The sequence below is a fragment of the Lathyrus oleraceus genome, chromosome 2 (genome assembly GCF_024323335.1).
Source record: "Lathyrus oleraceus cultivar Zhongwan6 chromosome 2, CAAS_Psat_ZW6_1.0, whole genome shotgun sequence".
Classification (NCBI taxonomy): domain Eukaryota; kingdom Viridiplantae; phylum Streptophyta; class Magnoliopsida; order Fabales; family Fabaceae; genus Lathyrus; species Lathyrus oleraceus.
The window spans coordinates 391753572-391776530 of NC_066580.1; the positions used below are offsets into that span (position 1 = coordinate 391753572).

The 22959-nt window shown below is 34.8% G+C and overlaps 1 protein-coding gene across 1 annotated transcript; it reads right to left on the reverse strand.

Moving 5' to 3' along the window:
* On the reverse strand, nucleotides 1-13710 carry LOC127123400 (SNF1-related protein kinase regulatory subunit gamma-1-like). Its single transcript, XM_051053621.1, has 7 exons — nucleotides 13605-13710; nucleotides 1300-1411; nucleotides 1079-1112; nucleotides 770-898; nucleotides 410-676; nucleotides 158-332; nucleotides 1-126 (listed from the first exon to the last, which is right to left on the reverse strand). Exons 1-7 carry the CDS (start codon nucleotides 13708-13710, stop codon nucleotides 26-28), a joined length of 924 nt encoding a protein of 307 aa, XP_050909578.1. The 3' UTR covers nucleotides 1-25.
* Between the last annotated feature and the right edge of the window lie 9249 nt (nucleotides 13711-22959).

Genomic DNA, 22959 nt, shown 5'->3' on the forward strand with positions numbered 1-22959 from the left:
AGTGAGGACCATCAAATTCATTGCTCTAAGAAGTTCCAGGTTCATAGGATGCTGAGACAATTTTCTTCATGTAATCCATGACTGTGAGGTTCCTGAAAGTCAAAATAAAGAGATGGTGAAGGAGAACATTTCAGTTCCTGGTTTGCCTCTTAGTCTTACCTGAAATTGGAGAAGATTTCAGGCTTTAGCAACAAGTATCTGATGTCTCTAATGCTCAAATTTCCAACAATTGTTTTAGTCGACCCCTCTACAACAGGAAGACCACCAATTTGATGATCCCTCATAATCTTGAAAGCTTCAAGAATCAATTCATTGCTCTGGACACTAATAACCTAAACAAGAAGAAATAAGATGTGTTTAAACCTCCGAGCAGAGGGAAGCTATAAAAAATTTGAATGAAAATTGTTACCTTATCAGTAGACATAAAAGGAAGTCCAAGATCAGATAGAGGTCTGGCTGCAATGCTGTCGAACCAATCTCTTCCTCTGCATCCTTTTGTGCCTTGGACAACTGCTGACTGAGTAATGAAGTTTACAATGTTTGGATTACCAGGTTCTATCACCGGTACATTCCTTAGCCGATATTTTGAGAGAAGCAGTAAGACGGTCAACATAGCACTATTTTTTGCAACTGGAACAAAAGGTGCCCATCGGTATAATTTCAGCATTGATCCCACCTGAAGCCAATGAAGAAAAAAGCTTAAACTAAAAATTCAAAAAAACTCATAAAAGCGAACTCGCAGTATACACTATAACCATCGTTTGCATACCGTTGTTGACTTGAAGGGTTCTTCTTGCAATATTACTTTGTAAAAGTCTTCACCAAGGTTATTTGCAGCTTGAGGAGCATATTTAGCCATGGTTTTATCTGCAACAAGCAACGAAGGGTAAGGCACAACCTGTAACAAGCTGATAAATGATAGAATAAAATTTGCAACTTTCAAGAAGGGGATAATATAATTCGGTTTCCTGTTTCAATCTCCAATAATCCCAACCGAATTGCCAACTATCCAACGGATTTCAATCCAAATGATATCCATCAAACTTCCCTAATAGTAATCCAAAGCTGTGATCAAAACCGAAACCTCCTTTGAATCTTCAATATTTTTTTCACTGCAATAACACAGAGCAATTAGCAAGGCAGTAAAATTCGGAAAAAATACCCAAAACAGAGTTAAGACAAAAACGAAGAAGAAAGCATGAGTTCAGAATACCATTTTCGAATCTAACATCAAAGAGACCAATCCGATTCTGAGCACATCAAAAGTAGTTTACAGAGATACTCTTTTGAACTCCATACCAAACCGAAAACCCTAAAGCTGCAGAACATAAATAGAGAGGAAGAGAATCAGTAGAGGACGACGAAAAAATTGGAGAGGCGGACGAAATCGGAGAAACAGAAAACCCTAATCCTAAAATCAAAGCAAAATCAGTGAGAGGATTCAATCGTTACCTGAGCCACCGAATCACCGTCAAAGGTGAGCTTTCGTTTGGGATTTTCCTTTTAAATCTCTGTTGTATTTCGCCTTTGGGATGTGAGATTGTGAGAGAGAGCCTGAGAGGTGATGAATGATTGAGGGTGAGCGAAAGTGTAAGCGCGTTTGAGAGAGCAATCTTGTGAGCGATTTTGAGAGCGACTGAGAGAGGTGAGTGATTGTGAGAGAGACGCGATTGAAGAGTTTGAGGGAGGTGTGAGATAGAGAGAGTCTGAGAACGAAGGTGAGGATGGAGGACGACTGAGTTCACTTTTACTTTTTTTGTATTTTTTTGTATTTGCTCTTTATTAAGCAGACAATTGAATCCCACTAAGTGACCGTTTAGATTTCTCAATTGGTCATTAACTGTGGTTTGTTGGTATTAGTTTTAGTTAAATGCTAGTTTGTGTTCCCAATCCTTAATATTTTGAACCCAACAGCCAGGCGACTAGGGTCACCTTGTGGGATTCCTCCATTTTATTTTAATTAATCATCCATTAAATAGACCACCCCATTTTTATTTTTATTTTAATTCATACTGTAATCTATTCTGGTTTATATATCTAAGTTGTTATTTAAATTATAAATAATCATAAGTGGTCTAGTGGAGAGAGGGTAGTTTTGTGGTCTTCAGTGGAGTGGGTTCGATACCCCTTTATAGCATTTTATTTCTTTTAGTATTCATTTTTTTCATGTTTATGTTTTATTATAATTTCTCCTATACTCACAGTTTCATTATTGTTTAATAACACAAGTTTGGTTTTCCTTTAATTTCATCATCCATTCAAACCGCTTTAAACTATTAAAATCACACTTTTCTCGATTCAATGTCGAGCCCATTTCCATACCCTTGTAAGTCGATTGCTTTTTAAGCGTCGCCATCAACCTCACATAGCTTACTCTTGGGCTTTCTTACAATGAGCCGGTTCTCTTGCACTTACACTCATACTTTGCATCATTTGTTGTTTGGGCCCGATTTAATTATTTCATGATTTTGAATCCCCATTTGACAAAATGTACCCCACTCCCCGATGTGTAATAATTTTGTACTGTTTTATTTGTTTGACTGTTTAGTTAGATACTAACACAAGAATAAAATCAACCATTTCCAAAAAATACAAAAAATATGACTCGATCCAACATCGAGTATTTTCTCAATAAACAAATCAATTCATTTCTCCCTCCTATTCTATTCCCTTTCTTTCAAACTTTCACCTAACGCTTGATTCAACGTCAAGCCATTCTTTCTAATAAAAACTCAAAAAATATTAATTCATAGTTAAGACCTTTTCAATAAAGATGGAAGTGGAACGTGGTGTATACCACGCACTCCTGAGACTAGGATTCGAGATGTATATCTCGCCAATCCTAGCTCTCGCCATCATCCAAATTTATCCACTTTGTTTTCTCTCAAACACTCATTCAAATTTCTCTTAAACGTCCATCAATACTTGATCTAGGGTCAAGTCATTTTCACAACAAAACTCAAAATACCTAATTCTTATTTAAACAATATTTTTCAATAAAGGTGGAAATGGAACATGGTGTATACCGTGCACTCCTGAGATTAAGATTCGAGACGTATGCCTCGCCTATCTTAGCTCTCGCCATCGTCTAAAATTGTCATTGAGGTTTCTTCAAACCCTTTCTCAATCAAATTCCAAAAATACTTAATTCCTATCTTAACCTCTTTCAATAAAGTTGGAAATGGAACATGGTGTATACCATGCACTCCTGAGACTAGGATTCGAGATGTATATCTCGCTCATCCAAGTTCTCGCCATCACTCAAAATACATTCAACCAATCAAACTCTTTTCTCGCCGCCGTGCGATTAATCAAAAACCTTTTTCATAAACGAAAGATATATTGAGGTGATGCAAAACAATGTTTCGGTCACGATTGTTGAGTAGAGATAAATGACGCTTTTCCGAATGTAGATTTATAAATCCGTTCGATGTGTGGTATGCGTCCACTCCTCATCTGTTTTGGGTAAAACAATGTTTTTCATCGATTAATACAATATAGCTTTCGCTAAAATCGACCAACAAACAAACATTTTTCTACCCAAAACTACGTAAGCCTTGATTTCTCTTTTGAGATACGTAGGAGCAGGATTTGTAAATCTTGTCAGGCCCACTAATAAAAAACTTAGGTTTAGTCCTTCGTCAAAAATCCAAAAACATTCTCTTCTCATCCTTTCTTTCTTTCCCACCTAATAATTCGAAAAGCCTAATATTTCAACTAACACAAACGCACACAACTAACCTAATGGTTCCCGTTGAGTACAACGGACGTGAGGGGTGCTAATACCTTCCCTTTGCGTAACCGACTCCCGAACCCCGATTTGGTTGCGATGACCATAATAATTGTCGTTTTGTCTTGGGTTTTATCAATATTTCCCCTTTCCTTTTTAGGAATAAATAAAGTTCGGTGGCGACTCTGTTCAGTCCATCATTGCGAGCGTGCGATCGCGCTTCGGTTTAAAGTCGTATCCCCATTTTTTAAAGGTGAGACACATATTTAGTACATGAATATAATGACTACATCTAACCCTAACACTAGAAATTTTAGATACGCTTATACATGGTTAGCGTAATAGCGGGTCTTTCTAGAGAATTTGACCTTGGAAGTGGTATCTACCCTATCACATGAATCGCGCTTCTGCCTTCAGACTTCCTTTCTTATTCTCCTATTGTAGACCTGAGTAAACCTACTCGAATTTTATACTCCTCCGATCCATTGAAATTCCCTTTACACTAAAATTAAAACTTCTATTTATATGAAAAATTTAGAGGCTTTCGTTGGGCGCATCGTCCTTGCACCTAAAACACCTACCCTGTTGTACCATTATGACTAGTCAACTTTTCTTCTTCAGCAAGCAATGCCTGTATTTCTTCCACGTGTCCTTGATCGCTTTTGATCGCCAAACAAACCACCCTTTAGACTAGCGTGCTAAGCCTTGCTTCACCATGGAGTAATTGCACCTGGTCATGGCACCTAGCCCTATTTTGCGCCTATAGCTTGTTCCTCGCAAGCCTTGATTCATCAGGATTTTTCTTTTACCTATTTTTTGCATGCTGATTTATGGTTTTCCAATTCTTTTCATATGTTTTTGATTAATGCATACAAGAAAAGTCCAAACATGTATTTTCTTACTTTTCATAAATAAATTGGGGTTTTCTTAACAGTTGCTTTTGAAACAAGTCTATAAGTTCCGACATAATTAACGTAAATCTGGAACTTATCAACTCTCCCCATGATTAGTGCATTTTGATGCATATTCTTCTACTATTATACTTAGACAACTCTATAGTTTATTTTATTATTTTTACTATTTTAGTGTATTTTTATATTTAAGTTTATTTTTGACTTTATTTTATTTTCGTACTTTATTTTCAGCATAAACAATTATTTGATACCTTGTCACTATATAAATCATAACTTGAGCTATAGGAGTCGGATTGATGCGTTCTAATATGTGTTGGAAAACTAAGAGAAAGAACTACAAGTTTTATGTTGAAGTCAAAAGCAATGTCGGAATGAAGAAGGATCAAATAATTCGTTGAAGTTCCAGACTTAATTAAAATAGTTAGTTTAGGCCGATTTTTATAATTTTCGGGTCGGATCCCATAAGGGCCCGGATTTCTCTTTTATTATATTAGATATTTCACTACTACAGAATCCTATTCTGAATTTTGATGATATAATATTGCTTAGAAGATTTCATGGAGAACTAAAGTTCACAAGGTTGATCTGCTGTGATCGGTTTCTGTCGATACTTTGAGGTTTCCTAATTTTCAATCAAATGTCTTTTCCTTTTCAATATTTTGTTATATGTCTTGTATGCTTTATTTAAGTTCTATAGAATATGTGTTGATTAATTTCGATTGATATATGTTCCATAATCGTGTTTGCTTAATTCACGTGTGCTTAACCTGTTTGCTTAATTCAGAAATTAGGAAAACATATCATATATTAGTATTAATGCGCTTGTTATTGTTACCGTAGTCAAAAAGGGATTAGAATCCGCTTAGGGCATGAAAATTATATTAACCAATGATAAGTTAGGAAACCAACCCAGTAGATCAGCTTATTTCATAATCACTTTTAATAATCACATTTTATAACCACTTATTCTTAATTGAATCAAAACCCCTATTTTGTTTTCTTATTTGGTTAATTTATCAAAAGTTCTTGCGATACGATACTCGAGTGTCGCTTCCCTAAACTACCGTTCTTAATTACTCGTTTTTGACCCGTGTGCGACAGCGGATCAAATTGGTGCCGTTGCCGGGGACTCTTGTAGATTTTAACAATTATTATAGTCATAGGTGTTATGTTTCAGCATTCTTGCCCCAGCATTCTTGCGTTCTGACCTTTTTCACGTTTTAGAATATAAAAAATTGTTTTTAAGAAAATTATCTCAAATTATTTCGATTCTTTTATTTATCGATTCATTAGGAAAAAAATCAAGGATCAAAAGCCTCTATTTGGAAACTAAATAATGGATGTTGTCCTAAAAATCTGAAATTCCTTATTTTTCTATTTTTTTATGATTTTTTTCTTTTTTGGTAGTTTCAGAAAATTCCGAAAAAAATCTCAAAATTCTAATTGACTTTATTAGATTAATTTTTGTATTTTTGTATTTTTTTCTTCTATTTTAATTGTTTTTTTTTCGTATTTCAATTGTTGTTGCTTAATAGGGACATTGTCGGTATTTTTCTGTTTGTTGCTGCATTGCTGGATTAGTTGTGTTTTCTCATTGTTTGTTGATTTTTTTTTCTTTTCTATTGAGTTTAACATGGTTGACCAAAGAACTCTGAAAGAACTTGTTTCCCCTGATGTTGATTATAATGTTTTGTGTATTAAATATCATGTTGCTACTGTACCTTTCAAATTTAATTTTGGTTTAATACACTTGTTGCCAAGGTTTAATGGTCTTGCAGGTGACGATCCGCATAGACATCTAAAAGAATTTCAGGTTGTGTGTTATATACCATTGAGCCAAATTCTATTACAAGTTGGAATAATATGAAGAAAATCTTCTTAGAAAGATTTTTCCCTGCTTCAAGAGCTTCTTCAATCAGAAAAGAAATATGTGGTATTAATCAGGTTGACATGGAATTATTGGTTGAATACTGGGAGAGGTTCCAGCAGTTAGTGTCGAGTTGTCCTCCCCACCAGATTTATGAACAATTACTAATATAATACTTTTATGAGGGGTTGCTACCAATGGAAATAAACATTTTAGATGTTGGTAGTGGTGGAGCACTTGTTGATAGGACTCCAGCTGTTGCCAAATCCTTGATTGAGAACATGCCACTTAACTCCCAGCAGTTCACAACAAGTGATAATTCTATGGTCCAAGCAAAAGGTGTGAATGAGATTCAGGTTTCTTCTTCCAACAAAGCTCTAGAAACCAGAATTGATGAACTTACCTCTTTAGTGAAACAATTGATGCTACCCCTTCCACCACCACCCCCACCACCACCATATAACCCTCCAAAAGTAACTATCTCTTCATCTTCTGAACCTTCACTAGAGGAACTTGTCAAGAAAATGATTGTAAATAGTCTCCAATTTCAGTAGCAAACAAATTATAGTATTCAGACTTTGCAAACACAAATTGGACAGCTTGCCACTTCGATGAATGCCATGCAACAAGCTCAAGGATCAAACCAACTACATGCCCAAACAATAGTTAATCCAAAAGACCTTAATGTGAGTGCAATTTCCTTGAGATCCAAAAAAGTTACAGAACCATCCCTAGAAAAAATAAAATAATTGTTAGTGTAACACTTGAAAATAAACCCGAACCTTCTATTGTTGTTGAGGTTGAAAAAAAGTATGTATCACCAATCCCTTTCCCACAAAGAGTACTGAAAAATAAGAAGATTGACGAGGAAGAGCATTTTGTTTTTCAAATAGAGTTGCTTTTTGAAGTTGTTGATGAAGCTTATTCTGATTAGTTTTCAGCTGATTTTCTAACTTTTTCTAGTTTTGATGATATTTACTCATGTGATGATTGTACTAACACTAACCTTTGTGCTGAGATTGATGTTTCATTGCAAGGTGACAATGTAAATGAAGTTGTTTATGTAACTGAAGCTCTTGACATCCCAACTGCCCCAAACATACCATCCATTGAACAACCACATTCTTTAGAGCCTAAACCACTTCCCGAGGATTCGTATTATTCATCAAAGCTTCAACTTAAGCAGAAACATAAGAAGGGAATTGGATGGACCTTGGCTGACACTCGTGATATTAGCCCATCCATATGTATGCATAGGATCTCACTTAAAGATGAAACAAAAGTAGTGAGGCAGCCCTGTAATCCTTTGATTCTTGATGTTATGAAAAATGAGATCATTTTCACGTGCCCATTCAACACTTTTACTTATCGAAGATTCTTCTTTGATCCTGGAATACAAGGCAAATGCACTAATCAAAATTTCAAGGTCAATGGACACTACCCAAAGCTACTCCATGAGAACCCGACTTTGGAAGAAGAGATTGTAGAAGAACTCTCTCTGTATGTTTCTTTTGATAGATTGACTAATTTTGGGTCAAGAGTTTTGAAATTGTATTTATGGCATAATGTTCTTTTTCAAATGCAATTTCATAATCAATATCATGAATATCCATGAACCATAGTATATAGATGAATAATTTGGTTGACCAAAGTAAGGTTTTTCAAAACATGTCTAAATTAATAGTTGACCAATCATCAAAATCGTGATCTTAATGAGTATCTCTCACTGGTTAGTGTTTCCCAAAAAATTTAGACAATGCATATACTATAGTAATACTTTGTATTTTGTCTCAACATTATCATAATATATATCATTAGTTATGGATCACTAAGGTATTTCTTTAGGTTGTAACATTGATGGCGTACAAAGAAATATTGGTTTTTCTTTGGATTCAAAAGTTTAAAGATAAGAGAGTGTAAGGTATTTCTTTTCATGTATTTGTCCTTCTTTACTCTTAACTTTTGTTTTTACAATACCCTTGGTTTTTGCTTTCTCTCATATCCTTAAGATATGGTAATGAACATTGATTTTCTTTTCAAATTTGGCTAAGGTTCGTAACTTTTAAGGAACAAAATAACTTTCATTGTACGAATCAAAGCGGTTTGTCAAAGGATTCTAACCCTTACAATCTAGGATTTTTAGGTCAAGTAGTTTCGTCACTCGATACAAATAATGCCTTGATCATATTCATGACTTCCAAACACATTAAGTAATTAGCAAGACTAATGCAAAGTCTACTTAGTTATTGCGCATGTCTACTTTGAGTATTTAAGTAAAACATGAGGTTGCACACTTCTCACTTGGGCAGTCTTTACAATTCTTGACTTATGTCAACATGTTTTCTCTATACATTAGAAAAAACAAACTTTGAATGAAGCAAATAATTATAAATCATACTATACTTTACATATAGTTAGGCATCAATTATGAATGAAGCATTTTAAGAGAACAAAATATGTTTTCATGCCATTTTAATCTGGGACCTTTTGTAGTCAACCTTTGTTGGTGGTTCCATGAATTTTTTATCATTAACTAAATCATTTATGGACAAACTTCTTTTGGGAGTACTTTTTGAAGAAAAAAATGACACTTAAATATGAAAATAATTTAAAATAAACAGGTATAGGTTTAGTTTGGATAATCTGTAGAAAATATTTGTGTGTACTCAGATAACAAAATAATAAGTGTTGAAAATATTGTTGGTGTAAGCCCTAGAGGCCAATACTTTTGGTACTTCTATCGAATTATTTATTAATAATAATAGGATTTTTCTTTATTATGTTTGATTAATAAAGTCCCTAGAATAGATAGTCCGTTTAATGTATCAAGTGTGACTTAATCATGAGATCCCATTAAACATAAGGACGTTATTCTTAAAGTATCCGTAGTCGAGCTTTGTTGTGAAGTGGGATAACATTAAAGCATTAAGACTATTATGTATATAGACTGATGATCACATCTCATGGATCATGGATAAGAAGTTATCAAGTCTTGAACATATGTATGAATATTAGGAGTAATATTTATACTGGATTGACCCGCTACGAGAATACCATATAGAATGTTATGCAAAGTGTCATAAGTTATTCGCATGATGATAGTGGTGTATACCACCCTTCGACCTGAAACCACTATGGACCCTAGATGTAGAGTCGAGTGCTTTATTGTTGATCAAACGTTGCCCGTAACTGGATGACCATAAAGACAGTTGATGGGTACTCCACGAAGCATGCTGAGGGACATGAGTGACCTAGATGGAATTTGCCCATCCTGCGTAATAGGATAAATGTCTACGGGCCCAATATTAAACTAGACAAGGATGACACAGTCTATGTCTTGTGTTCGATATAGACATAGGGGCAAAAGGGTAATTGTACACATAAGTATTATCATAAAAGGATTTGTCATATCACATGACATTTTCGTGTCTTGGATAGCAATGATGTGTTGCTAGATACCGCTCACTGTTTATTATGTTAAATACGTGATTTAATATAATTGCTAATGTCGCGAAAACCTACAAGGTCACACACAAAAGGATGGATTGATGAGAGATAGAGTAAATAAGGAACACCGTAAGGTACGATGCACTTAAGTGAATTGTAGAACATCGTAAGGTACGGTGTACTTAAGTAGAATACGAAATATGGTAAGGTACCACGCGCTTAAGTGATTTTGGCATATCATAAGATATGGGCCACATACACTTAAGTGTGCTTTTTAGCTTGCAGCCCACACAAGTGGTTCTATAAATAGAACCCTTGTGCAGAAGCATTTGTTCAGTTGAAATTTTCGTTTCTCTCTCTCTCTCTCTCTCTCTCTCTCACTCAAAGCCTTCATTTGTAGAAGCTAGCACTAAGATTGAAGGAATCCGTTCGTGTGGACTGAGTAGAGGCGTTGTCACCATTCAACGTTCGTGATCACTCCTTAGATCTGCATCAAAGGTTTCAATCGCCGCAAGAGGTAACGATTCTAGCCTTGATCATGCTCATTCGTAAGGATCACTAAAGGAGAAAATTTTAATTTCCGCTACGTTTTGGATCGCTATTCTCCTTCAAATATGTCCCCGCCCAGCCCCAAATTCCTCGCATAGCCCACTAGTGTGATCAAGCTACGTGATCCGCTGTCGCGCGCGGATCAAAATTGAGTATTTTTGACAAAACGTAGTTAGCGACAAATTGACTCGGATTATCGTTCTCACAAGGATTCTTGAATGAATTAACCAATGATAGTAACGATTAATGGGGGTTTGGTTGGTTTAGGATTCAATTAAAAAAATAGATTAAAATAAGTGATTATTGAAATAAGCTGTAGCAACAATTTACTAATTCGGTCTTTGCCTATCATCGACTATCGTAATTCCAACCGCAGATTAACTATTCCTATTCGATTATAATATCAACTGACAAGCGCAATTGATAGTATAAGTTGTATGTTCCTATTATCCGAATTAAGCAAACGGGATTAAGTTTCATGAATTAAGCAAACATGAATTAAACGGACTCGATAACGAATTAAGCAAATAAAATCGTGACTATAGTTAGGATCACACAATCAATCGAATTAAATCAATATAGCATATGTAAATCGGATTAAGCAAACAAAATACATATATTAATATTGAAAGGAATAAAAATCCTGAATAAGAATTACTAAAATCTCAAGGTATCAGAACCCGAATACATCAAATTGTTTGGATCGATTAGTTCTTCATGAGAATTCTTGCCAAAGCTTTCAAGTATTTCGTGAATAGTGATAATCCTCCTGTTATGTGGCTACTAGGTATATGGAAAACAAGGAATTTGGTTTACAACCCAATTGGATCGAAAACATAACCCAAGCCCAAAACTAATGACCCAAAACTTAAATAAAACTAATGCTGCAACTTCAACGAATTTTCTGGCCCTCCTACAGTTTGATTCAGCTCTCGACTTCTGAACAAAAGTTGTAGATCTTTTTCTTAGATTTCCATCAACTGGTAGCACGTCTCAATCCGATACTCCTAGCTCAAGATATGATTTTTCTCGCGAAAGCTGCTAATGCTGAAAATTAAATACGAAAATTAAATAAGTGCAAAAACAACATAAATTATGAAAACACATTAAAACATAAAATAATCAAAGCAAACCAAAGAAATGCTTAAGTACAAACATGGAAGAACGTGCATCCAAAATGCACCGATCAAATTCCCCCACACTTGAACTTTTGCACTCCGAGCAAAATGAAAAACAAAACAAAACACAGACACATCAACGGTTACTCATTCTAGGCTACAAGTCATCTTCGGTTAAGTTTGCATCGATAGGTACTAATCTTGCACACTAAGGATATCGTAGGAACACTAACCCACAATTGTGCAGTCATAAACCTCCTGAATACACAAATCAACTCGAATCATGTTATTATGTTAAAGCCTAACTTACTCATCCTTCTTTTTGCTCTTTTTCATTCAGGCGCAATCACATTAAGTCCGTTATCTCCACACACCCATAGCAAGGCGACCGGTTAGTGGCTCTGATCCTTTTTACACAGGATTCTAGTACCTACGTGGCATAACCCTTTGCTTATTCAGTTGTAGTTGCGGGGGATCGGACCGTAATCCGCCCTACCAAGTTCAGTACTAGAAACCGCTGAACCAACTGACAACTAGTCTTATTTTCAAATTATTTTTTTTGAAGGTTCTACATCTATTGGGTTAAGTGACCGGGTGAGGGTCACCAAACTTAGAAGGTGCATTCCTTTTTTTTCTTCAGAGCACTCACTTATATTCATCGGCTTCCCTGCGTAAAGTGCGTGTGAGATGGTGCTGACTGCTGAAATAAACTACTCAAGAGCTATAAGAAAAATGAGAACTCAAGGCTATGTCATAACAAGTATTCAAAATGATTTTCATATTTAGGAGATTTAAGGTGTTAAAACGATACCGATCTTGTGAACTTTTCCCAAGTCTCTACAAACCAACCTCAAATTATTCTATAGCCTAAAACTTTCAACAAAAACGCAATTTTTTTTTGCATTTTTTTTAGAAAGAAAACAAAAACAAAACAAAACAAAGAACAAAAACAAAGAAAATAAAGTATTCCCTCCCCCACACTTAAAATATGCATTGTCCTCAATGAAAGAAACAAACATAAAATAAGAGAGAGAAGAGAGAGGAAAGAACACATCCGAGTAGTCAAGAAGGATAGGTGATCACATAAGCAGCCTTTCCCAAAGAGATATATTCTACATTTTCTTCTTCCAAAGTGGGGCTGTCATGGAATAGCTTTGGGTAATGTCCATTGAACTTGAAATTTTTATTAGTATCTTCGCCTTTTATTCCAGGATCAAAGAATCTTCTAAAAGTAAAAGTGTCAAATGGACACGTGAAGGTGATCTGATCTGGAATGTCAGCCAATGTCCAACCAAATGCCTTTTTATGCTTCCTTAAAACCTGCAAAAGCTTATTTTCTTGATCGAAATCAAGGTTAGAAGAAATTATAGCCGGTAGTTTTTCATTCATCTCTAAATAAGCATATTTCATATTTTCGGGAAGTTGCTTCAACTCGAGGGAAAGTGGCTGCTCAATAGAAGGAGTGTTTGGGGCAGCCGGGATGTCAAGAGCTTTATCTACATGAACAACTTTATTTGCAACCTCATCTGCAGTAAGAATATCAACTTGCAAGGCAGCCTCAATTTCAACACAAACAGAGCAAATTTTAGTTTCAGTACAAATATCACAAGAATAAACATCATCAAAACCAGACAATGATGGAAAATCAGATGCAAACAAATCACTACAAGTATCATCAACAATTTTAGAAATCAAATCTATTTGAAAAACAGAATGTTCTTCCAAGGGTTGTTGGTTTGATCCTTCAGCTTGCTGCATGACATTCACCAAAGTGGCAAGCTGCCCAATCTGTGTTTGCAAAATCTTTAAAGTAGAATCTACTTGTTGTTGAAACTGAAGATTATTTGCAGCCATTTGTTTGACAATATCTTCTAGTGAAGGTCCAGAAGGTGCAGAGCACACAACCTCAAATTCCTTCAGATGCTCATGCGGATCCTCACCTGCAAGACCACTAAACCTTGGAAACAAGTGTATTAAACCAGATTTCAATTCAAAAGGAACCGAAACATCAGAATATTCAATACAAAATTCATTATAATTAGCATCAGGAGCAGCAAACTGCCTTAATGTTCTTTGATCATCCATGTAATAAAAAAAACACAGAAATACAACTATGTCCGAAATAGACAAAAACAAATAGAAAGAAGAAAAACGATTAAAATAAATTCAGAAAAATACAAAAGTACCAAACTTACTCTAATGACGTGAAATAAAAAATTTGAGATTTTTTTTGGATTTTTTCGACACTATGAAAACAGTAAAAAAATAATTAAAAATAGAAAAACAAGGAATTTGGCAAATTTGACGTCAGAGGTATTGATCTCACGATTTTTCTATTTCCAGTAGGCAAAAAACTTATACAATCAAACACAAATTTTCCAAAAACCGGTTTTTTCTGACTCTACACGCAACTCCGAACGTGAAACTGTAGAAAAATTCGGAAAAATAATAGGAAATTGCAGAACAACAAAGCACACAATACTTAAAACTAAACTATTGACTAATTCGACAAGAATCCCCGGCAACGACGCCAATTTGATCCGCTGTCGCGCGCGGATCAAAAACGAGTATTTTTGACAAAACGTAGTTAACGACAAATTGACTCAGATTATCGTTCTCACAAGGATTCTTGAATGAATTAACCAATGATAGTAACGATTAATGGGGTTTTGGTTGGTTTAGGATTCAATTAAAGAAATAGATTAAAATAAGTGATTATTGAAATAAGCTGTAGCAACAATTTACTAATTCGGTCTTTGCCTATCATCGACTATCGTAATTCCAACCGCAGATTAACTATTCCTATTCGATTATAATATCAACTGACAAGTGCAATTGATAGTATAAGTTGTATGTTCCTATTATCCGAATTAAGCAAACGGGATTAAGTTTCATGAATTAAGCAAACATGAATTAAACGGACTCGATAACGAATTAAGCAAACGAAATCGTGACTATAGTTAGGATCACACAATCAATCGGATTAAATCAATATAGCATATGTAAATCGGATTAAGCAAACAAAATACATATATTAATATTGAAAGGAATAAAAAACCTGAATAAGAATTACTAAAATCTCAAGGTATCGGAATCCGAATACAGCAAATTGTTTGGATCGATTAGTTCTTCATGAGAATTCTTGCCAAAGCTTTCAAGTATTTCGTGAATAGTGATAATCCTCCTGTTATGCGGTTGCTAGGTATATGGAAAACAAGGAATTTGGTTTACAACCCAACTGGATCGAAAACATAACCCAAACCCAAAACTAATGACCCAAAACTTAAATAAAACTAATGCTACAACTTCAACGAATTTTCTGGTCCTGCTACAATCTGATTCAGCTCTCGACTTCTGAACAAAAGTTGTAGATCTTTTTCTTAGCTTTCCATCGACTGATAGCACGTCTCAATCCGATGCTCCTAGCTCAAGATATGATTTTTCTCGCGAAAGCTGCTAATGCTGAAAATTAAATACGAAAATTAAATAAGTGCAAAAACAACATAAATTATGAAAACACATTAAAACATAAAAATAATCAAAGCAAACCGAAGAAATGCTTAAGTACAAACATGGAAGAACGTGCATCCAAAATGCACTGATCACTACGCTAGGCGCACTTGGTGGTAGTTAGCTCGCCTCTGCTTCAATTTACGTTAGGTGCACTGTGTGGTGCGCTTAGCGCACCCTCTATGACAACACCAAAACTTGTTTTTCTATGTCATTTTGAAATTCATATCTAATGGATTGATGTAACAGAGTAACATATGCATGGTGTTCAGTTAATGGAATTTCTATGAACATGGATAAAAACTATCTAAACTAAGATCGGGTGGCCACCTAATAAGAGCTTGTTTAATGTTATTGGCTCAAAGAATTTTTTCTTTTACGGATCCTCTAGTGGTATGACAATGATGTTGTTTTCATTTTTACCAAGGTATGGTTTCAGTCTGTGACCATTTACAACCCATTTTACTTGAGATGATGGACCTTCTACTTCTACTATTCCACGAGACTTCACTGCCTTTACTTTAAAAGGTCATGACTATTTTGACTTTAATTTTACGGGGAATAGTTTAAATCTAAAGTTAAATACAATGACCGGTTCTCCCGATTTGAATTTTTTCCTTATCAAGCAATAATCATGGCATTTCTTTACCTTTTCTTTGTAGAGTTTGGATGATTCATATGCTTGACTTCTTAATTTATATAACCTATATAGCTTTAACTTCCTTTTCTCTCTTACTACAGATAGGTCAAAATTCAGGAATTTAAGTGTCTGATAGGCTTTGTGTTCTAACTCAACTAGAAGATGAAGGGATTTTCCTTGTACCATTTAAAATGGTGTTAGAGCTATAACATATTTGATTATTGTGTGATAGGCCAACAATTCTTCATCCAATTTTAATGACCAATCTCTTCTTGATAAAGACGTTCTTTTTTACTTCTAATATTCTCTTTATTTCCCTATTGGAAACTTATGCTTTACCATTGGTTTGGGGGTGGTATGGTCATGCTACTTTGTGTCTTAACCCATAATGCTCAAGTACCTTTGTCAGATGGTTGTTATAAAAATGGGATCCTCAATCACTAATGATTATTCTGGGTGTTCCAAAATGAGGAATAAAATTCCTCTTTAGAAATCTTACCATAATCCTTCCATCTTATTTGGGAGATGCAATTGCTTCAACCCATTTGGATGTGTAATCTACGACTACTAAAATGTAGTTATTTTCATGTGAGGGTGGAAAAGGTCCCACAAAGTATATTGCCCAACAATAAAAAACCGCTACTTCCAGTATACTTTTTGTAGTGGCGTCTCATTATTTTTGGAAATTTTCTTGATTCTTTAACAATGGTCACAGTTTTGTGTGTGTTTGTGTGTATCTTTGAATATGGATGGCTAATAAAAACCTGAATGTAAGACTTTGGTTGTGGTACATTCTCCATTGTTGTTTCCTCTGTATGTAGAGTTATGACAATGACAGATTATACTTTCTACCTCTTTATTGCTCACACATCTCCTTAAAAGGTTATTTGTTACCATTTTGAAAAAATAAGGATCATCCCACACATATTGTTTTGTGTACTTGCGGAATTTCTTCCTTTAGTGCGAGTTCATATCCTCTAGAAGAATCCAATAACTTTGTAATTGTCCATGTCGACAAACCATGGTCTTTGCTGTACCATGAGTATTTTCTCATGTGGGAATTCTTCTAACACTTTTTTTCTCTCGATTGGTTATTTGTATGTTTACTAACCGAGATAGGTGGTCAGCTACCATGTTTTCTGATCCTTTTTTGTATTTTATATCTATCTAAAACTCTTTAAGTAAGAGCATCCATAGAACTAGGCAAGGTTTGGAATTAGGTTTATTCATTATGTACTTGATATATGTAGGGTCAGTATAGATAACTATTTTTGAACCAATCAAATATGATCTAAATGTTTTCCAGTGCGTACACTATTGTTAACAATTCTTTCTCAGTTGTGGCATAATTGACTAGTACTTCATTCAAAAATTTGCTTGCATAATCTATTGCATGGAAAAATTTAGATTTTCTTTGTCCTAGTACTGCACCTACTACATAATCACTAGAATCAAACATTAATTTGAAATCAAGTTTCCAGTCAGGTGCAGTGATTATAGGTTAATTTATTAAAAGCATGTAAATAGGAATCATCAAATAGAAAAGACTTATATTTATTAAGAATGTTGCTCAATGGTTTTTCCATCCTTGAAAAGCCTTTGATAAATCTTCTATAGAATTATGTGTGTTCAAGAAAACTCTTGATTCTTTTGACATTTGTTAGTGGTGGAAGTTTCTAAATCACTTATACTTTTACTTTATCTACTTGAATTTCTTTGGCAGATATTTTGTGTTCGAGTACAATCCCTTATCTTACCATGAAATGACATTTTTCCCTATTCAAAACTAGATTAGTCTCGACGCATCTTTTTAGCACAACGTCCAGATTGTGTGTGCATACATGCATCAAATGAAGATCCAAATACTGAGAAGTCATCCATGAAGACTTCGATGTATTTCTCAATCATATCAAAGAAAATAGCTTGCATATAATGCTGAAAATGGTAGGAGCATTGCATAACCCAAAAGGCATTATTTTGTAAGTGAATATTCTGATAGGACAAGTGAACAAAGTTTTTTGTGATCCTCTAAATTTATCGTTATCTGGTTATATCTAGAATACCCATCCAGGAAATAGTAGAAAGTTAGGCTAGCTAATCCTTCCAACATTTGGCCCGTGAAAGATAATGGGAAATGGTCTTTTGGAGTAGCTTGATTAAGCTTTTTGTAATCTATGCACATTCTCCATCTGATGATTGTTCAAGTTTGGGTTAAGTCATTTTTCTCATTTTTAATCATCGCCATTCCTTCTTTCTTGGGTACTAATTATATAGGACTTACCCAAGTACTATTTGAAATTGGGTATATCATTCCTGCTTCTATTAGTTATATTACTTCTTTCCTAACAACTTTTTTCATACTGGATTTCAAATGTCTTTGAGGTTGAGCTATAGGTTTGGCATTTTCTTCCATCATGATTTTATGCATTCAATTAGATGAGAGGATTCCTTTAAGTACGATAATTCCTAACCTATAACTTCTTTGTTTCTTTTGAGGGTTTGAACTAATCTTTTTTCTTTCTCAGGGGAAAAAGAGTTTCTAATTATTACTGTTTTACTACTTTTCTTTTCAAAGAAAACATACTTTAAGTGTGAAGGTAATTATTTTAATTCCGGTTTAAGGTTTTCTGACTTGGATAATTCTCATAATATTTTAACTTGGACTTAATTAGAAGGAATATTCATTGGGGTATTCATATTTTTCAACCTATCTCTAACCTCTTGCTCCTCTTTTTTACCAATCATTATATAAGTGTCTGTTAATGCTTGTTCTAGAGGAGACGGGTTATGAGGTTGTTTTTCTACCTCTCTTATGGCTTCCTCAGTGGAATCTATTTGAAAATAAATTCCCTTATCCTTAGAATGTTTCACAACTTCAAAAAGATTAAAACTTACCTCTTCATCCTGAACTTTGACCCTAATTTTCTAGTTGTCAACATCGATCATCATTCGTGTTGTTTTCATTGATGGTCTTCCAAGGATTAAAGGTACTTCATCATCTTATTGTGAGTGCAACATTATCTTAGATAGGTTTTGTATGATGTCAAAACTAGGTAGCTTAGCTCTTTGTGTATGTTGGACCTTATAGTCTTTGTCTAGATGTGCATCATCATTAAAATAGATTCAATAGGCCATAACATGATAAAAAAATATGATTTTTCATGAAAAGGAAGTAAATGAGTCTATACATACCAAGTTGAGTTGATACATACTTAAGTGATTTTCAAACGAAATGATTTTGCCTTGTATGTATTGATACAAGTTGAGAATGAGTCAATACAAGCTGCGAATGACTCAACTCATCAGTGGTTGGAGTTGGCTCAATCTGAAAGCAATTTTTAACCAAAACATCTATGCCTTGTATGTATCGATACAAGCTGCAAATGAGTCAATATAAGCTGCGAATGAGTCGACTTATCCTGAAGCAATCTTTTTGCAATTTTTTATGCCTTTGATGTATTTACTCATTGGGGCTTCGTATTGACTCATTATCCTTATTTATTGAATCATTCGAATTTAGAGTCAATACATCCTGTTTTGAGCAAATACATGTATTGACTCAATATTTTGTATTTTTGGCCAAGAAAAACTGTTTTGTTTGTTATTTCTTTTACACACACACATACATATAAATACACATTCATGCATCATTTCTAAGCATTGAAACCTGAAAGATACAAAAAGTTCTCATCATCTTTAACCTCTTTTGACGCATTCATCAACTACACATAATCATTTTTGATTGTTTATTGGCAAGAATAGATTGATAAGGTCCAATTTAGGTTTGTGTAATCAAATTGGGTTAAGGTTTTCTTTGGGGGACTCAAGGATAAATCCTTTAGGTTTTTTACTCCAAGGTCAAAGGTTGATTTAGAGGTTTTTGCACAAGCCTTGTCAACTTGGATTCAGTCGAGGGAAGGATTTGAAGAACATGGGTTCTTGCAAAGGAGTAGCGGTAACCGTGGGATCAATTGAAAGGATGGGGACAAGATTTTGTAATTTAGATTCAGCCGAGTGAAAGCCTTGAAGTAACGGTAACTTGTCAAGTTTATTTCACTTTTCATTAGAAATCGTTTATCTTAAGTGTGGTTTATATTCAAACAAACTATATTGAACTTGTTGATTGGATTTTTTCATCTTTAGAATACTTTGTATTACTGTTTGTACGCATATTTGATCCTAACAATAACGGTTTAGATATACGAGAGTCGATCCAAATTTGTTTCTGCTGCCATAGGAAAATATCTTTCAAAACAAAACTTTTATAAGAAAATTTTCACCCCACCCCTTCTAGATCGTTTCCCTCATCTAACAAGTGGTATCACGAGCACCGATTTATCTTGTGCTTCAATTTTTCTTATTATATTATGGCTTCCGAACCAAAAGGGGTGTATAATAAAGCGCCAATTTTCAATGGCGAGAACTATGGTTATTGGAAGGATTGTATGCATATCCATATCAATTTTATTGATAGAAAAGTATGGAGCCCCATCCGAAATGGTCCATTTGAAATAACCATGACCAATGCGGATGGTGTTGTTGTACCGAAATCGGAAGCACAATGGGATACGAAAGATGAGAAAAAATGGTCTATTGATTGGAAAGCAAAGAATATTCTAATATCCACTTTAGGGGTTGATGAATATTACCGTGTTTCTTATTTTGAAGCCGCTAAAGATATGTGGGACTCATTCCAAGTTGCCTGTAACACCCCGATAATAATAAAATAATTATTTAAATTGAGTTAATAATATATTTATTAATTTAATTAAATAATTGGAAATTTTATTATTATTATTATTGGAAAATATATATATGTTGGAAATAAGGAAAAGAGCCCATTTGGAGTAAAAAGGTTTTTACGTGAAAAAGCAGAGAAGCGATCGTGAAAGAGGAAAAGGGGCAAAGAGGAAGAACCAGAGAGCAAAGGTTGGAGAAGAGCTTGGAGCTTAGAGATTTTGCCGGATTAACTCAGGTAAGGGGGGGTTTATCGTCGATTAATGGGTATTATGGGATAATATGTGATGGGTAGTGATAAGCCGTTAATTTGACCCTAATTGGGATTATTGATGCTGAAGAATTATGTTGGATAAATTGTATTTAGACTGTAATTGATTCTGTGTTTGGGTTAGTGGTGAAATTCCGAACGTATAGCTTTTTACGGAATCGGAATCGGAGGTCCGGAAGTCCTCCAACGGCGGAAAATGCGGAGAATTCTGCATTCTGCCTTGTGTTAGCGCAGGAACTGCTGTTTTGTCTGCGTTAACCGGTTAACCCAGGGTGTTAACCGGTTAACACTGTTTTGAATTGTGAAAATGTACTGTTTTGCCTGCGTTAACCGGTTAACCCAGGGCGTTAACCGGTTAACACTGTTGCGTTTTGCCAGAAAATGTGTTTTTGCCTGCGTTAACCGGTTAACCCAGGGCGTTAACCGGTTAACACTGTTGCAGAGTGGAAAAATTGGCTTTTTAATGTTGTGTACATAATTGAGAGTTGGCCTATGTTGGCGTATGATGTAATAGGGATTATTTCCCGCTGTTTTGAGCAGTATAGGTATTAGTGGAGTGTGCTAATGCTGTGTTTAATTGATTTACATGATAATGATGTGTTGATACATGTGTTGATGATGTATGATGATATGCATAATGCTATGAATGTATATATTATGCATGTATTGGTAAATGGATTGTTGTATGGCTTAGAGTGTGAGCATATGTCCATTGTGAATTGTTGTTGATGCTGCATTGCTAGATGATTAGCATGCATAGCATAGCCTTTGGGGCTGTAGCTAATTCCCATGGTGAGGAATTAGTGAGTGAATCATTGTGGATTTGTTGTTGATGTTTGCATGCTAGATGATTAGTGTGCATAGTCTAGCCTTCGGGGCTGTAGCTAATTCCCATGGTGAGGAATTAGTGAGTGAGTCACTAGGTCTCAAATGAGTGGGACTAGTGAGCTTAGTAGCCGTATCTGTAGGGATCGGTGAGCTTGAACTATATGTTCAAGAATAGTCGGTACCGCATGTGTGGAGTCTCATTGCATAATATATGTATGGCGTATAATATGAATGGATGTATTCCAATATTATACGTGTGTTTGTGTTGTTGTAGAGTATGATTTGAAATTATACTTGTGTGTTATGGAATGTTGAGTATGATGTGAGCTGATGTGCTGTTACTGATTGTATGTTGCGATTAGGGTGATTAATGTGTTAAGTTGCTTAACATGACATTATATTCTATAATGCTTATTATATTGATTGAGGAACTCACCCTTACAACTGTTTTTCAGGTAACGAGAAATGAGTTGAGTAGAAGCGAATGCTTGGAGTCTAGTGTAGTCTCCTTAGTGGGTCGTGCTCTGATAGATGTAACATCGGGATGGGATGTTTTATGTTGTTGAATAATTTACATGTGAATGTTACATGTTTTACATGATTGAGGAGATCTCTATCCGCTGCGTTTTATGCAAATGTTTATGTTTTGAATTAATAAAAGAGCATGACCGTTATATTGTGGAATGGTGTGAATAATTGTGTGACACCCTTGAATGGCATAATTACTCTGATTGTTATATGTTTATTATTTTTAATTAAATAATTGGGGTATTTTAGAAGGGTGTTACATTGCCCATGAGGGTACAAATGAAGTCAAACAAGCTAGAATCAACACTTTGAATCAAACGTTTGAACTCTTTCACATGAAGCATGGTGAAACCATTGCGGATATGCAAAAGAGATTCACCCATCTTGTAAACCGTTTGAATGAACTTGGTAATCCAGTTTCCAATGATATTTCTAATAATAAAGTTTTGAGATGTCTTAATAGGGAATGGCAACCTAAGGTCACCGCCATCAAGGAAGCCAACAATTTATTGACTTTGGACATTATAACTTTGTTTGTTAAGTATGAAGAACATGAGTAAGAGCTCATTAGCTTAGAAGATCATGAGAAGAAAGAAAAGAACAAAAAAAAAGAGGTGAAAAATAAGTTAATTTCTCTTGTGGCTTCTAATTCCAAGTTCTCAACGAAAGAGCATGATGAAAGTGGATCTAGTGACAATGAATAGTCGGATGATGAAGAAATGAGGAAATTTGTTAGAAGATACTATAAGCATATTAAGAAAAATGGAATAAAGCATTCAGACAAGAATCTCATCAACTATAGCATTATTGATTGACTTTG

Bases quoted from the DNA above. Each gene is read 5' to 3' on its own strand.
- LOC127123400 (XM_051053621.1), bottom strand. From the start codon at position 13,710: ATGGATGATCAAAGAACATTAAGGCAGTTTGCTGCTCCTGATGCTAAT. The intron at 1,113-1,299 runs GTATGGAGTTCA...GTGTTATTGCAG, and splicing joins GCTTTAGGGTTTTCGGTTTG to TGAAAAAAATATTGAAGATT. The intron at 899-1,078 runs GTTTTGATCACA...AGCTTGTTACAG, and splicing joins AAGATTCAAAGGAGGTTTCG to GTTGTGCCTTACCCTTCGTT.